The sequence below is a fragment of the Camelus bactrianus genome, chromosome 5 (assembly GCF_048773025.1).
Source record: "Camelus bactrianus isolate YW-2024 breed Bactrian camel chromosome 5, ASM4877302v1, whole genome shotgun sequence".
NCBI classification, from domain to species: Eukaryota; Metazoa; Chordata; class Mammalia; order Artiodactyla; family Camelidae; genus Camelus; species Camelus bactrianus.
Genome location: NC_133543.1, coordinates 92,990,211 through 93,007,620, shown reverse-complemented (window position 1 = coordinate 93,007,620; position 17,410 = coordinate 92,990,211). Strand labels below are relative to the sequence as shown.

General features: G+C 34.6%; 1 protein-coding gene across 3 annotated transcripts in view; it reads left to right on the top strand.

Annotated features, from left to right (window-relative positions):
* CUL3 (cullin 3) overlaps positions 1-17,410 on the top strand; it is an 89,188-nt gene that overhangs the window by 9,696 nt on the left and 62,082 nt on the right. Inside the window, exon 2 of one of the 3 annotated variants that reach the window (XM_074364394.1) lies at positions 8,372-8,569. The exons of 1 other annotated variant lie outside the window; for it this stretch is intronic. In XM_074364394.1, coding sequence (XP_074220495.1) covers positions 8,372-8,569 — 198 coding nt within the window. Of the gene's footprint in view, positions 1-8,371; positions 8,570-9,766; positions 9,871-17,410 lie in introns of those variants that run through there. One more of the 3 variants, XM_045512101.2, reaches the window with a different exon arrangement.

Below are 17,410 nucleotides of genomic sequence, written 5' to 3'. Positions count from 1 at the left end.
GAGGCTTACACAGTGCAGTGCTCTCTTTATGAAAAGAATTCAAAATTAGTTTCCCGACCTTAGAAGGAGCTTTTGCAAGCTTAAGCTTCATAAGATTCAAGGTATATGCACCTCTCATAAGGAATACAGTTATAAAAACTTTGAATCAATTGAAGTCTGTATTGTTCAGTAAAATTTGAGTATATAAGTTGCTTAAGGGGGTCCTAGTTTGTATGGACTTGGTTAAAGCAGTCAAAATCATAACCCATAAGGAAGATATATTTAGTGACATATTTCTAAGTTAACACTTTTTAAATTTTTAAGTTAAAGACCAATAATACACGTTTTGAAACTTTTTTCAGTTGTTAGAAAGTTATCTTGTTAAATATATGTTTAGAAAAAGTAATTCCTTAAAGTTAATATGTTTAAATACGTTAATATAATCTTTAATTTTTTGTGTCTTTCAGAATATGCTTAGTAGTAGTAGGTTAAATAATGAAGTGAGTTTTGAAGTACAAAGATCAGATACTGTAATTCACTTTTCCTCGTGGAATATGCAAATGAGACCTGAAAGAAGTGTATTCTGATGAATGTTATCACTAGCCAAATAAACAAGTGATTTGTTTACTCCTATTTGTTTTCATATTTTAATTTTTAAAAGCTAAAAAGGACTTCAGAGAGGATCTATTCTAATGTTATTTAATAGATGGGGAAGCATAGGACTGGAGAGGGTGATTTACCCAACTGCTCATGACTTGAATTTATGGAAGAACCATGACTAGAAGCCTGATTTTTGGTTAAAAGCTCTTTTCTCTAGAACAAACTGAAATAAGCAGATAGGCTTAATAATTCAGTGTTAGTACTAGGCTATTCAATTATAAAATGATTTCTTAATACCAAATACCCAGGTGACTTGAGTTGACACAGTGTAATGGAAGGATACTTAGCTTAGCTAAGGACATGTGGATTCCTTCATTGCTCTGAGAGATCATGGATAAGCTACTTAGCCTCAGTTTCCTCATTTGTAAAATGAAGAGATTTTAATTTGGGATTTTCTTAGGCTCATTACAGCTTTCAAAATTTCAGTCTAGGAGCTGAATTCTTGTGTGTTCTCCTGTGGCCTAAAACATTTTGTGTGATTTTGCAAAAGTCACTTATCTTTTCAGCCTTAGAATTCTCTTAAAAATAAGAATGGTGTATTTCAGTGTTGATTGTTAAATCCTAATATGAAGTAGTGGGAAAGTTAGCTGTGTTCTTACCTCTTTCTGAGTAATCTGTTAGTTTTAGAGAAATTTTGAAATTTGATACCAGGTTTTTGTAAAAATTTCCTATTATAGACCTTTGCTGTCATATCACATTTGGTTTAGTTAGGTTCATTCAGAGACAAAACTGGCAATTACACTGTTTCACATTTTTTTTTTCTCTTTCTTTGGATTGTGTGTAGCTGATACTAGTAATATTTTGGATTTAGTAGTATGTTGGGAAATACAGCACATGTTTTTATTATTTTTAAAGTGTTGATCTTGTAGATGTAATAACTTATTTACTTAATAGTGAGGGTCTCTAATTGTTCGAAGAGTTCTAGTCAAGTTAAATATTGTATTCTCTGGATAAAAGATATTTCATGGTGCCCAGTAACATCTCTTTATCGGTGAAAACAGCACCAAAAGGACAGTGACAAGCTTCTTGACTTAATGAGAATACTTAAGATTGCATCGTATTTGTTGTGGTCATCATCAGACTATGAAATGTTACACATACATTTTTAATATATGCAAAAGTCACTCGCAGAGATATAGTTGAAAGAATATTGTTAAGTACTTTTAAGTCACTTGTGACTTCACTGGACTTCTAGTAGGCTAATCTGAAAGCTTGGCCTTATGTCTTTGACAGAAATTTTCCAGATTTTCTAATTGATTTTTGAAAAACCTACTCATGTTGAGAACTGAAATGCAGATTAAAATAATTGAACCTTCTGTTGATGATGTAGCTTTCTCATAAATGTTGCTGTTGTTATATAGTGATATTAGAGGCCACTTGAATGTAGATCAGACTGAGTTTGATTTCACAGCATTGTCCCAGACTAATAGGCTCTTCTAATTGATAATCTTTTTCTCCTTCCTTGACATCAGTCATTACTTTGGCAGCACAATTCCACTCCCATCTTATCCTCACTTTTAATCAAGAGAAACCAGTTAACCAGACATCAGCAGGCTTAACTTTATGTTCAGGTTTAAGTCATTACATAAGGTTGAATGTCTCTTCTGTGTAGTAAAGAAAAAAAGAAATTTATTGAGCAAGTGTTGTGTGTCAGATACTTTCACAAACTTTCTTAATTGCCACATAATACATCATCTCCCATTTCTCTTGTTACAAGCAGATGAGGAAAGTGAAGTTTGGAAAGTTAAATTAACTTGCCCAAAGTCTGAGTATATTCCACTGAGCTGTTTTCCTCAAAGCTTGGATCTTTGGCTATATTTTTGATGGCTGAGAATGTTTAAAGATTAACTGTTGGGTAAATGGGATTATTGCTGATGTCATAAGTCATTGCATAGCCATTGGTCATCAAATAAGATCATCATCATTATTAACTATAACTGGACTGCATTCAAATCATCTAAGCATCATGCCATGTATTGTAAAGGATACAATAAAATAAGGGAAGAGAAACAGTATATTACTCTGAGGTGCTTATAATCAGGAGGAGGGAGCATCCTTCTGTCGTTTATGGCTTAGTTGTATTTGTCTAGAATATTGCCATTCTTCAAATATTTGTACCAAAGCAACTTTTTTGAGGCTGAAACTCAAAATTAAGATCAAGCATTTTCCCTTGTTTATTTTTTTTCTAGCTGTGTCATTCTGAATTGCTTGGAATTTCAAATTCTCACCCTTTTCCCCCACCCACCCTGTTCTAAATTTCTTATAGAAAATTATTCACAGGGGACTAAAGACTTCTTGTCCTTTGTAGTGGATGTGAAGAATACAGTTCTCTTCATTCTTGTTTTAATTGGCTCATGCTGTAGTTCTCTCCAACTCTTAGTAATTACAGAACCTTCAAGATGTGTAAGTATGTAATAGACTGACATCCTTTTAAATGCAGCATTTCGGAAGTTATGTTTTTATATTTTAAAGTAATGTAGATGAAAAACCAGAGATGTTTGTCAAAGAAAATAAAGATTGTTAGTGTTATTTTTGTTATTGATACTTAATAATGAGGGAATTATAATCCTGGATTAGGAGAAGGTAAGGGGTGAAGGTCACTTTTAAATAATAAAGTCTTGATTTGGTTTCTGAAAGCTCTCACTAAACCATGGGCATTTAAGAATACTCAATTATATCTTTCCTTCAAAAAGAGCTTTTTTTCCTTCTTTTGCTAAATGAATTTACTTTGCTGAACACTTTGTAACTAGAGCTTCTCAGGGAAAGAATACAGTACATAACTAATAATTAGCAGACATTAAATAATTAGCAGACATATGTGTGTGCACATTTTATCATTTTATTATTTTAATGAAGGATTGTTAACCAGATCCCTTCCTGAGTAAATCTTGCAGCCTAAGTAAGTAAATTTCATCAATGGGATTAAAATCCTGCTCAGATAATTTGGAATATTACTTTAAAAGACTGTTATTACTCTTAAGAATGTACATAATGTTAGGGCCTTTAAATGACTTTCAGTGAAGTATATAGACTGGTGTTTTTATGGTTAACATATTGATGACATTAGAATTTAACGTTTAGTCCTTTTAACAGTCATTAACAGTTAATGTTGTGTTCTCTGTCCAGGATGGGTGAGAAATTAAAGTTCATCAGTAACATAATTATGTTGCTGCTGTTGTTGGCATGTTCACTTGATGCCAAGACCAAAGCGTGTATATGTAGGAATTTGCACTTTAATTTCCTTCAGTGTATTGTTTTTTAGGCCTGTTTGATATAGGGAAAGATTGTAGCTTATGGATCTTCTGCTGAAGAGCCTATTCTATCCACCATTTTCCTCCTAGGTAACATTTATTAATAAAATTAATGATTAAGCAGTCTTCTGAGGCGTTTAGTTAGGTGAATGGGAAAACCTGAAAATACTACTTAATATATGAAATTTGAGAGGCTTTTGCTTATACATCATTGTACTTTATTTCTATTTGAAACAGGTATTTCATTATCTTAAAATTAAATTAATTGCTGTAATAAACTCAAAATATTTTTCCATATCATTGTGCTTAGTAATTCAAATGTTCATGTTTTCAAAGTTGTGTTGATACAACTTGGGTAAAACAACATTCCCCAGACATTTGTTTACAGCCTTCTAAGTGACATTGAAGAAAAATGCACAGTCCCTTAAGTATCTCATAGTCTAATTGAAGAAAAAATTTCACAAACATAATTGTGGAGCAGAATGGAAGTGTAGTGAGAGGTATAACCCGGGTGTCATGAAAGAGCTAAGAAGGAGTTGCTAGCTTTGCTTGAAGAGGTCAGGGAGAGATTTTTGGAGGATATGACACCTGAGGTGTGCTCAGAAGCCATATAAAGAATCAGCTAAAGAAGAGGCAGAAGAGAGGGTATGAAGAAGACCCAAGAGGGTGGTGTATGGAGGAGAGATGTGACAGTGGACAGGAATAACCTTTGGTTTAATGTTGCCAGGGAGTAAGTGTAAGACAGGGAGTAGTGAGTGAAAGCTGAAGTTAGGTAAGTAAGCAGAGACTAGTTCATAAAGTGTTATGTTTCTTTTAAAGCACCCCCCCCACTGTCCCCCACTGTTGTTAATGAGAGCTGGGTTTTGAACAGGGGCATGCTGCTCGTATGTTTATTTTAATTATGATTTTGAGGAAGATAGATTCCAGGAGGTTATTAGATTTCATGATGGCTGGAAGGCTGTTGCTGTTATCTAGATACAAGTTTTAGGACAGCTGTATTCAGGATGAAAGAATGGGAACATATTTGAGAAATACCTTGGGCCTGATGTTGGATTGTACTTGATGATTGGTTGAGAGGATAGAAGAGAGAGGAGAGAAGAAAAATTAAGGCTTATGCTTCCAGCTTGTGTAACTAAGTGGTTTGTGTTGCCACTGCTGAATTAGAGAATGCAGAAGGAAGATTTGGGTGGGTTTGGAGAGTGAGTTTACCAGGGATTTGGGGCGGGCATAAATTTGATCTGTGTCTGGAGCACTTGGTTGGACATGTCCAACAGGTAGTTTAGGCTTTGCAGGAACATCTAGGTAACAGTATAGATTTGGGAGCAATTAACATGTAAGCCAGTAATTTATCTTCTTTGAGATGTGGACCAAAATTCTTGGGAAATCTGATAAGAGCTAGTGACACACTATCCAGAAAAGAAGTGTGTATGTATTGTGTTTGCAAAATTTTATATGCAGTTTTAGGAGACCCCAGAATCTGTTGCCAGTCTAGAGCCTCGTAAATTTTGGAACCCTAAAAGTGTGAGTAGTAGTTGTAACCATGATAATGAATGGAAATGAATAGGGATCCAGTGTAGAGTGAAAAAGAACCAAGGACAGAGCTCTGGGGATTAAAATGATGTAAAGGACACTGGATGAATAGGAGAGAATAAATAGAGGAATATTGTTTCTGAAAGAAGGCTACATTTTACTGACTTGCATTGAGTATAGTTGTGCTCCTAACGTACTTTTGTGTTAACTATCTGTTTATTTGCTAAACTTGCAAACTATTTCTTTCTGACATTTTTTGCCTATAGAGAGTTTAGTAGATTCTATCATTTTTGGTTGATATGTGAGGGATTATACAGTAGTCCTTCGGTATCCGTGGGGGATTGGTTCCAGGACTCTCATAGATACCAAAGTATGAGGATGTTCAAGGCCCTTACATAAAATTACGTAGTACAGTTGGCTCTGTACCTGTGGGTTCTGTGGGAGAAGAGAGCTGACTGTACTGTGCCCTAGGCTGGGCTAAATTTTATTGACACTCACATATAATTTTCATGATACTCTCTTGAGATAGATACTGTTATTAATACACTTTATAAATGAGGAAATAGAAGTTTAGAGGAGTTAAGTAATTTTCCCAAGGTCACATGGCTTGTGAATTTAGCAAATCCACGATGCAAATCCAGGCCTGTCAGACAGCAAAATCTATTTTCTCGACTAACATACCATACTATGTTTACTAAGATAATCAGTGATCATGCTGTAATGTCACTTTACCCTATAAGTGTCGTGGAATAGGAGGTGAGTCCAGTGGTTTGGACTAGATTTGAGAATATGAGTTCTGATTCCAGCTGTGTGATTTGGGGTAAGTCATTTAATCTCTCTGGGTTTATTTTCTTCTCCTTTGTTTGACAACATTTGTACCTGAGCAGTCACCAGAATAAACATTGTCGTCCCATGTCTTCATCTCTGTCTGCAAAGAACAAATACTGAGGAAAGTACTACGTATAATCTTAGATTTTAAAGTAACTTTTGATTTATATATGTGAGAAATGATTCTTTTATTATAATGTAAGAGTATTTGTACAGTATTTGAAGCCTCTTAATTTATATTTTTAAAACTTTAGTTTCTCATAGAAAATGAGTAAAAACCTTTTTGTGTGTTTTCTATATTTCATGGGATCTTATGTCATAGAGCCTGAAAAGGTCATTTGAAGTTTTGTTCAACTGTTAGCAGTATAGTTATCTCTGGGGTTTTTAGTCCACATTAACTTTGCTCTTTCTTTGAAATTGTTTTGAATATTCTGTTTCATATGTTTGTTATTTAACATCAAGGGTGGTGTCTTTGTCTGCCTAATAGCCCTATACATATCCTGTCAGCACATTAAAACCACATTGTGCATATATATGGAGTATTTGAGGCCATCCTTATCACGTTGGCTTGTGGCTTTAATTTGTGAAAAATTGTAAATAGCCACATTTTATTTATAGTTTATATAGATGGTGTCCTGTTTATCAGGATATTGATGCAAATAGGTGGTAGTTTAAATGTTAGAGTAGATTTTCTTAAGGCCATTTCAAAGAAGTCTCTCATAGACCTGGATTTGAATAAGATTTGAGTAATAGGAAAGAAGTTGTTCTCTAAAGAGTTCCTTTTTCAGCTCTCCAGAAAAGATTAGAATAATGACTCAGTTTGAGTCATCTACTTAAGAATCCTCTTGACTGGGAGTTGAGCTGGTTTTTTTTGCTTGAGCAACTACAAGAACTATTTTGCCTACATACGCCTTCCTCTTGACATTCATATTCATTGGCTAGGACTTGGAGGGGATTCCTTTTTTTTTTTTTTAATACCACTTGATTGAGGTGTGATTGACATATGAAAGGCTGTACATATTTAATGTAGGCAATTCCATGAGTTTGGAGGTAAGTATTCACTTGTGAAACCATCACCATAATCTATGTAGTAAACATATCCATCACCTCCAAAAGTTTCTTCCAGCCTTTGGAGAGGATATTACGAGCTTAGTAATTTTTATCCATTTCAGGTCAAAAGTATGTGTGAAGCTGATGAGTACTTGGTACAGTGTTTTCCCAGGTTGTAAACACAGAACTTACAGGTTTTATGTGGCATAAAAAGGGCTGCTTAGTCAGAGATTAGTGAAAAAAATCAGTCAACAAGTATAAGTGCTTGTTATATACCAGGTATTATTTTATTGGCTGAGGGATTCATCAGTGAAGAAAATCCCTGCCTTTGTGGAGCTGACATTTGACTGGGAGGAGGGAGGCCAGGACAAGAAATAAAGAATATGAGGTTGGAATTTGAGGGTCACTACCAGGAGGAGGCTGCTATTTTAAGTAGAGTGGGCAGTTAAAGCTTCATTTTAAAGTGACAATTGAGCAGAGTTTTGAGGTTGATAAGTGAGACCGTGGAATCCAAACAGAGAAATGAGGAAAATAAGAGAATGCTAGGTGAAACAGAATGTGTGGTTTTATTGTTGTTTTGTTTTGTTTTAATTGCAGATCTTCTCTTGATCTTTAATTTGCTAAGGAGCTCTGCAGACCTTCAGGAGAGGAAAATAATGTTCATGTGCCCCATGTTTTTTTCATCATGGAACCCTTTCTGCCTCAGTATCTCTCTGAGCTTATATTCTACTAAATAAATGTAGGGAAAAGATGTCTTACACTTTTGGCTAAAGCAAGTATTAACATCAGGGCTTATGATTTTATTTAAAGTGGAGGGTTGTGCTGCAAATAAGAAAGAAGGGAGATCTTAAAAGGATTTTTAAAAAATTGATTATATCAGCTCTAAAAACTTTAAAAATGTATCCCTTTATTTCTGTTAAAATAGATTAACATCCTTGTAAGTTATGCAGATTATGATCATAGCCATATAATAAAATATTTACTGTATGGACAAATACAGAAAGATTTTCAACCATTGGTTTTTTTTTTTTTTTTTTTTTTTTTTGTCTCTTTCTCTCTTTTGGATATTACAGATGACCATGGATGAAAAATATGTAAACAGCATTTGGGACCTTCTGAAAAATGCAATTCAAGAAATCCAGCGTAAGAATAACAGTGGTCTTAGTTTTGAGGAGCTCTATAGAAATGCATATACAATGGTTTTGCATAAACATGGAGAAAAGCTCTACACTGGACTAAGAGAAGTTGTTACCGAACATCTCATAAATAAGGTATCCAACTTTAAAGGACTGTTGCTAACTATATTGAATCTAGAAGTATTATTTTTAAAGGTTACAGGAAGTCTGTAGAAATAGTAATCAATTAATAGCTGTATTATAAAACTTCACTTAAAACTTAAAGTCAGCTAAACCAGAATTTTTGATAATTGAGGGGAGGTGAAGTTTGTGATCTATGACAAATATAACCTTGGAAGCTTTTAATTTATAAATGCTTGTTTATTAATATGTTAATTACAGATTATTCTTTTTTCTTAAAATGTTTGATCAGCCCATTTTAGCTTTTTCTACTTCCTCTGTATATTTAAAAATAAAGTAAGACTACATTGTTTGAAAAATAATGTCTAAGACTTTTCACCAAGTGAAATTGACTGTTCATTTTAACTGAGTTTTATTACAGTGAATGTGAATTTTTTTTTAAGACAAATTAGTGTTGGACTGTTAACATTATAAAATGGTTCTTTTGTTCCAAAAAGATGTATTTTTTTTTTTTTAGAACAAATGTCTTTATAGAGCAAACTCTTCCACTGCAAGTATGTCTTGCCTTAAGATTGTCAGATAAAATGTGAAATACCACAGATAAATAAAAACTTTTCAGAGTTTTTGTGTGGTATTAGGGTCTTTGTTTTTTAAATTTTATTTTGAAAAAAATGGAAAAGTTGCATCAGTAGTACAATGATTTCTTATATTGTGGATTTATCAGTTAACATTTTGCCACATTTTAGTCATTCTTTCTGTTGGTAAATGTTATTACTAATCTTGGTATTATTATTGCAGAACAATTAGAAAGTAAATTTTAGATTCATTTACCCTCAGATACATTGGAATGTTTCTCCTGAGAACAAGGAAATTCTCTTACTTAACCAAAGAACAATGTTCAAAATCAGGCAGTTTAACATTAATATAAAACTGTGATCTAATACGATCCACATTCAGATTCACCAGTTGTCCTTTGTGGCAGTGATGTCCATTATAGCAGTTAGCAGTTTTCTTTTCTGATCCAGGATCCAGTCCAGGATCACCCACTCAATTCCTCAGCCTTTCTTTGTCTTTCAGCACATTGACATTTTTGAAGAGTATAGGTCAGTTGTTTTGTAGATTGTCCCTCAGTTTTTGGTTTGTCTGATTGTTTCCTCATGACTAGTTTCAGGTTATGCATTTTTGGCAGGAATAATACATAAGTGATGTTGTGTCCTCAGTGCATCACATCAGGAGGCACATGATGTCAGTTTATCCCATTATTGGTGATGTTAACTTTGATCACTTGGTGTCCGCCAGATTTCTCCACTGTGAAGGTACCTTTTTTCCCTTTGTAATTCATAAGTAATTTGTTCAGATATATTTTGAGACTGTATAAATATCCTGTTCCCCAAGAAACTTTCATGATGATTTTAGCATCCATTGATGATTCTTGCATGAATCATTATTACTGTGATGGTTACAAAATAGTCACTTTCTATTTCTAGTCTTCCTTCTAGAATTCTTTTTGCTTAAATGGGGTTACATAAGCAGGTAGCTAGTATCCCATGAAGCAAGACGATTGTGTTCTTCATGCATTCAACAGTTTTTTGTTAAATGCCTACTATGTACAACTTTCTAGAAAAATATAGTAGATGTGAAGAGATTCGATACTGTCCCTTCTTGGGTTTGTTTTTGTTTTTATTCTGATATGAGAGATGATTCATACATTTAAGTAACAATGTGAGACATTATCTAATTAAATGGCAAATGAGTTGTATAGACAATAAATGGCTTAGGAATTCAAATGAGGGAGAGATTACCCTGGGCTGTAAGATTTCATGGGAAAGGATGAAATTGAGCTGAGCCATGAAAAATTTGAGCTGTAAGTGAACAGTGTGGAAGGAGTCCCAGGATGGCAGATGTCACATGATTATACAGAAATAAACTTAGATGGTAGGTAGAGTTTGACTTAGGTGTTTAATAATTTATGGGGATTAGTGGAGTATAGTGTTGCAAAGTTTGGGAACAGATTGAAGAACAACTTAAATGCCAAGCTAAGGAATTTGGACTTAACAGTGGAGATTTTATTGGAGGTTGTTAAGTGGATGATAATGTGACAATATTTTAAGATGATTAAGATGAGAATGATATAAATGTAGACTTGGGGGGGTGTGCTACGCTAGATGCAGAAGAGCTGGAAAAGTCTGCAAAAGGCTAGAAATGAGTGGTAGTGTCAGAAATTCTGAAGTAAGACTAGGCAGAATTTGGCTACTGGGAGAATTATGGTGTCTCAAATAGAATTACTGTGAACTTATAGTGGAAAACTGATTTGGGATGGGTAGAGGAGATGACAAATTTTGTTTTAGATTATATTGGAAATTTTTTATAGTTAGAAGGCACCTTAGGAATCATTTTACGTGTGAGGAAATTTGAGTGTGAGATGGTAATAAGCTGTCCAAATAGAAATATGATGTGTTTGGAGATATACAGGTTTAGAGCTTGGGCAGGAACTGAAAATTAGAGATCAAGATTTGACATTTGGTAGCACGTACTGAGAAATACATGTTGAAGTTCAGAGAATGAAAGTCCCAGAGCCAAGGGATGACTCTTCAAAACTATGGTAAGTAGATGTGGGAAATGAAGACTAATTTAAGAAGCTTGGCGTCAAAAGAAAGAAGGAAAGTAGAGTGGGAGAATTTTGCTTAAAGCTGTTGAAGGAGAGAAGATTGGAGCAACTGAATTTTTGGTTGTAGAGAGAGTGTGGAATTGAACAGTGGAGAAGTAAAGGTAGAAGAGGGGCGGCTGGCTGTCATTTGCCAGAGATTCTATAGGGCATAATAATGATCCCAACTAACTTGTTTACTGTGTGCTAGGTCCAGTTCTAGTGCTTTTAGGTGTATTAACTTAGCTAATGGTCACAGCCCAATGGGCCTATTGCCTCTATTTTAAAAAGCAAAGGAACTGAGTGGCACAGAATTGGTGATTTGTCCAGATGCATGTAGCTGGTAGGTGGCCTAGCTGGAACAGTATTCAAGCAGTGTGGCTTCAGGCTGAGTCCTTGACTTTTCTATAAATCTGCTCCTGAGCCATAACTAATGGATCAGGGTGCAATAAATGTGCTGAAATTGAAGGTGCGTGTGGGGCTTCAGGTAAATTTACTCAGTGTTGGTAAAGCTGTAGTCCTTTACATTTAGTTCTTGATTTATTTATAATTAAAATGAAGGAATTGCAATAATATCTTTGAGATTCTTTAGTTCTAAAACTGTCATGAATCTAGTAATTAAGCAGTGCATCTTCTGAAAGTGAGTTGAGAGACTTGGAGTAGCTCCTGTGGGGAATATACTAAGGAATTGGCAAGTGAGGAGAAAGATAGCTCAGTAGGAGTTGGCCTGGATGTGTGATTTATCATGTTTTTTCTTTCTTTTCTTTTCTTTTTTTTTTTTTTTTTTTTTTTTGAAGCGGTGCTTTGCAGCTTGGGCACAGATGCAGAAAAAACATCTGCAGCTGTGTGCTTTGGTTGGGAATTGGCTCATCCAAAAAGTGAGGCGAGGAAGGGAGGCCAGAGTGTGAGGTCAGTGTTAAAAGTGACTGATTTTTGGACTCTGAAACATGGTTAGGTAGAAATTGAAGTCATGTGAACAATAACTCCATGGTAACTGTAAGAGCTTCAGCATGTTGTTAAGTCTCTTTAAGTGGACCTGTTTTTGAAGATTAACTGTCACTTCAAAATATAGGCAGTTCTAATACTCCAGAGAACATATATTCAACTTGATTATGCTAAAGAAATTAAAAATACATATACTAAATATTTATTTCTCTTACAGATATTAAATAATATAGCACTAGTTTCTGAAAATGTTCTTCTATTTTTTTTTTCCACAAATACTCATCTGACCACCTTAAACTACTCAATTTCTGACTAGGATATGTACCAATATCAGCATTTTTATTGATTTCTTTATTTCAGTTGAATTATGTTTTTGAACCTCTGCTAGTATCTATGCTTTAATTTTTGTATTTTCTATTGATCTTATTTCATTTTTACTCTTATTTTATAAGACACTTTAAAAATCATAAAATACAGTACTGCTGTCTGAAGGGGACACTGTCAAAGGAAGTCTTAGCTGACAGGGCCTTCTTGCAGTAGCCCAGAATGTTTGTCCCTGGTGTAAGAAGTCTCCATTTGTTCTACCAAATGGGGCTCAGGAAGGTTACTGATACAATGTGAAGAATTGTCGTTTGCATGGAAATCAGTACTGCCTGTTTGACTGGAAGGTAAGAGAATGGTTTAGGGTTCAGTGGTGTCAAAGAAACTGTCTTTAGTCTCACAGAATATATGCCTTTTTATAGTTCTGAAAGCATTACTGCATGGTCCATTCATTTTTTTGTTCACTATGCTTTTAATAGTTAACTGCATTGCCTAACAAATTTTTTTTAAGTGAAATTACTTTCCACTGAAGTGGACCTTTTAGTGCTATGATATAGACAGCCAGGACCTTTTTGCGTTGAAGAAGAATTGGAAGAAATACAGTGTTTACGTGCAGAGTTTGTTGGTTCTCTGATTTCAAGATGAGAACAGTGATAGTTCTGAGGAACGTTTTTGGTAAAGCAGAGTGATAGAAACTACCAGAGGGCAGCTGAAGGGAGGACAGTTCTTTGAGATGAAAGTAGTTGATTATTGGCTTTGGAAGTAAGTTCACAAAATTGAAGCAGGCATAGGAAGAGCTAAATGCTGTTTCTCTTTCTTAGTAGTGTATTCTTCCTATCCCTAAAGGAATGTTTCCCCAGTAAACTGAGACCCAAAGTAATTCAGGACATTTCTCAAGACCCCAAAGCAGAACGTGGGGTGTGTTGTGGCCTGTATGCCTCATCATAAGAAAAATCTTGTCTTATTTCAGTAAATATGGAAATATTTCAGAATTCACAGGGATTTTTTTCCTTTAATATTTTTTCTAAATAAAATACCTTTAAAAGCATGGTTATATTGGAGGAAAAGTTCTGCTGCTTTCCACTTGTAAGGATTTTTAAATTATAGGTCATTTTGTCAAAGCCTCAGAAGTATACTTACAGATTCATCATCACAGAATTCAATGTTCAAAAGTATTTATTATTTGCCAGGCTAGGACTTGGGTGTAAGAAATATATTGGTAAATAGAATGCATCTGTTCTCTACATCCATGGAACATATAAACAAGTTAAAAAATGTTTAGCTGTAAAACAAAATGAAGAAAACAGGATGCATAGTAGGGAAGAATAATGAGAACTGCATAGGCCAAGAAAGGGCTGTTTGAGGAATTGGTGATATTTAAACTGGGACTGTAAGAATAAGAAGGTGCTCATGAGAGAGCATTCTGGCAAAGGGAATGGTTATAGAACATTTTTTTTTCTGTAAAGGACCCGATACTCAGTATTTTCAGCTTTCTGAGCCATATGCAGCTCCTCACTCTCCTCTTGGAGCATGAGAGCAGCAGCAGACCATATGTAATGGATGGGCATAACAGTGTTCCAGTACAACTTTATTTTAAAAAGACAGCAGGACTTCCTTTGCCAGTCCCTGGACTAGAGAAACTGGGGTTCGGGGAAGCTTGTTGTGGATGGGGAATTGGGTTGGCTGTGGGAAAGAATGGGACAAGATGAAGTTGGAGAGAAGAGCAGAAGCTGGATCATGCCAGGCCTTGAAGCCATGCTATAAGGGCTTCCTGCTTAATTATATATGTACCTTAGGAAGCCATTCAAGAATTTTAAACAAGACAATGAAATCCAATGTAGGTTTTTAAAATATTTCTTTAGGTGCTATGTAGTGAATAAGTTACAGGGCCTAAGAGTTGAAGTGAGGGGAATAGGCTAGAATAATCCAATAATTCAGATGAGTGATAGTGGTGATTTACATCAGTCTAGCGACTGGAGACAGAGAAATGCTTTTCAGATTCAAGATACATTTTGGTTATAGAAAGCTTATTACCTGCAGATAGACTGATTGTATGGAATGAGGAAGAGAGTAGAGTCCAAGATGACTCTAGGTTTTTGGCTCTTGAACAACTAGGTGCTTCCATTTTTTGATACAGATTTGAGTTAGGAAAAGGAGCTCCATTTGAATAGATTAATTTTAAGATGCCAACAAAATGAGATATGTAAATCTAGTTCTCTGAGAACTTTGGACTGGAAATGTAAATGTGGGCATTGTGAACATATAGATGATAATTAGAGCCCTGGAAGTAGATGAAATCATTTGGGGGGGGTGGGGGTAGAGGGTTCCAGATCTGAACCCTGAGGAACTTAAACATGTCAGGTAGATTGAGGATGACAATGGAGACAGAAAAATGTCCAGTTAGTTAGTTGTACTTTAAGACTTAGCTCTAATCTTAAATTATGAAGTAATTTTGACGTCTGTTTAGCAGAGTTGTGGTTTTTACAGCTATTGTGTGTGTGTGTTTAATGTTAAAAGACAATTTTAAATTCAAAAATAGTGCTAATCAGTTCTGTTACTTGTGGGCAGGGTTAGGTTAGGGTGGAGCCATTTTTTTATTGTTTTTTTTTTTCAACTTTATTGAGGTGTAACTGAGAAAATTGTCAGATATTTAAAGGGTTTTTTTTTTTTGTTCGGCATTATCTCCTTTTAGAATATTCCTATTTGAGATTCAAACTTAATAGATGTCTCTAAGCCCATAATAAAGTAATGGAGGACTTGCCTTTTCTTCTGCCCACTCCTGGGTACTCCATGATAATAAGAAATAATAGAATTAATAATAGAAGTTTAATAATAAATAACTTAGAAGTAGATGCAGTGGGAAAAGTACTGCATAGAAAGTAGAGGGAGAATTGGACTTTAGGCCTAATTCTGCCACTAACAATCCTGAACAAATTACTAGATTTTTCTGGACTTCAGATTATTAATTTATAAAATGAGACTAGGATTGATTTTGTTAGCCTAAATGAGCATTAAAATTATATAATGATTATATGTCTTGATAATTTGGGGTTACTAAAAGTATTTCCATTTTTAATTGTTTCTTTAAGTCAAGGGAGAAACTTTCTTTGGTTTTAATGTGGCAAGAACTTTATTATCCCAATTTTGTGATACTTAACAGGTTTCTTAGATTTGCCTTATGCTTAATTGCCCCTTCTCCAAATTATTAGTCTATAGTAGTAAATAAAAAAAAAAATGACAGCCTCATAGGTGAGCTTATAAAAGCCAATTCTTATGTTTTGAAAGTTTATTCTCCGCTTAGATAAGTAGCTGAATAAAAATGTTGACTTTTTAAGTCTACCAGAACAGTTTTTCTTATTGCTAAAAAGAACATTTGTTCCAGTGGTTTCCAAAGTCTGTCTTTATATCTTGTTCTTCAAGTAACATCTTACTCTGATTGAGTGGGAAGAAGGCAGGATAAGAGGAGCTTCATCGTGCTCACTTTTCATTCATTCAGAAAACTGCCTGTTAAGGACCTATTATTACGTACCAGGCACTGATAATAAGCATTTGCGTTATATCAAAGATCCCCATCTTTCTGGAACTTATATTTTGGACTTATATAGTTGAATCTGTGCCTTGTAATCCTGATCAATTCTAAGCACTTTATTTTACAGGTAGGAAAAATGAAGCCTTGAAGGGGAAGAGTTTCAATTTTTAAGTGACTTTCTTGTTTGAATTTTTCTTTGTGAAGTTTCCTTGTAGAGTAATACCCTACTGTTTATATTTTGTATATAGGATCTCATTTGCTGGAATTGGTGTTTCTATGTAAACTATTTGTTCAGTATAGAGAGAGAATGGAAAAAACCAGAGATTTAAATATTTATTCATAGGTAAATTTATATGATTATGTAGTAGTACTAATTGCATGTGGAAACGAAGTTGGTAATTTTATAGTAAGCTGTGGACTGTTTTGTAGGCCAGTTAAACAGATACAGCTTTTTAAAAAATTTTTTTTTAAATTGAAGTGTAATTGATTTACAATGTTTTGTTAGTTTCTGGTGTAAAAACAGACCTAGCTTTCATAATAAAGCTTTTTTAGTGTTTTTCCTTTCTTTCTAGGCACATGTGAGTGAGTGTAGAGAGATTTTTAAATGGTGTTTATGTACAAAATATATTATAAATATAGTGACTGCAGTAAATTACGAAGGACATTAATAGAAACACTAGGGAATAAGATTTTCATTAGCAAAGACAGATTCAATTCAGAGACCCACAGGTACTGAGTCTCTACTGTGTTATATTCCCCTCCAAAATAGTTAAGATACCATGCCTGTCAGTAGGAAACCTCCCAATTTTAGTGAGGTAATCAGATTTTGAAGGGAAATTGTTCTGCCTAAAGAGTTCAGGGCACAGTAGAAAGAGGAGGTCACTTTTCATGAACCTTAAAGTATTATAAAAGAGTCATCATGTGAACAAAGGCAAAAGATAGTCTTGGAAGGGAAGATGGCATGAGTTAAAAAGTAGATAGGTATGAGCATTATTAGGTGGATCCGTGTGAGTGGAACATAAAGGACTTCACATGCATTTGAAGGAAATGAGAATGGTAAAGTTAGTTGGACTAGGTTTTGAGAAACATTGTATGTAGGGTATTTGGCTTTTATTCTATGAGTGGTAGGAGCTATTGGGTTTTGATCTTCAAAAAGAGACTGATTAAAGTGGAAAAGATGGAGTGAAATGTTTAGTAGGAGTGCCTTTTTGAGTGCTTCATTGCTACTTACTGTTTTGTTCTGCCACCTTGTCCTTTTTTCTAACTTAAGTTTGTAAGGAGAAATTGAAAACCCATTACTTTGAATGTTGGAGTTGCTAAGGGTGATGACAGGAGTCAGAAAGAAGAGAAAGGCTCTCAACTAGCTGTACAAACCATGAACAGTATGATTTGGAAGAGTGTCTTGAATACAAATAGG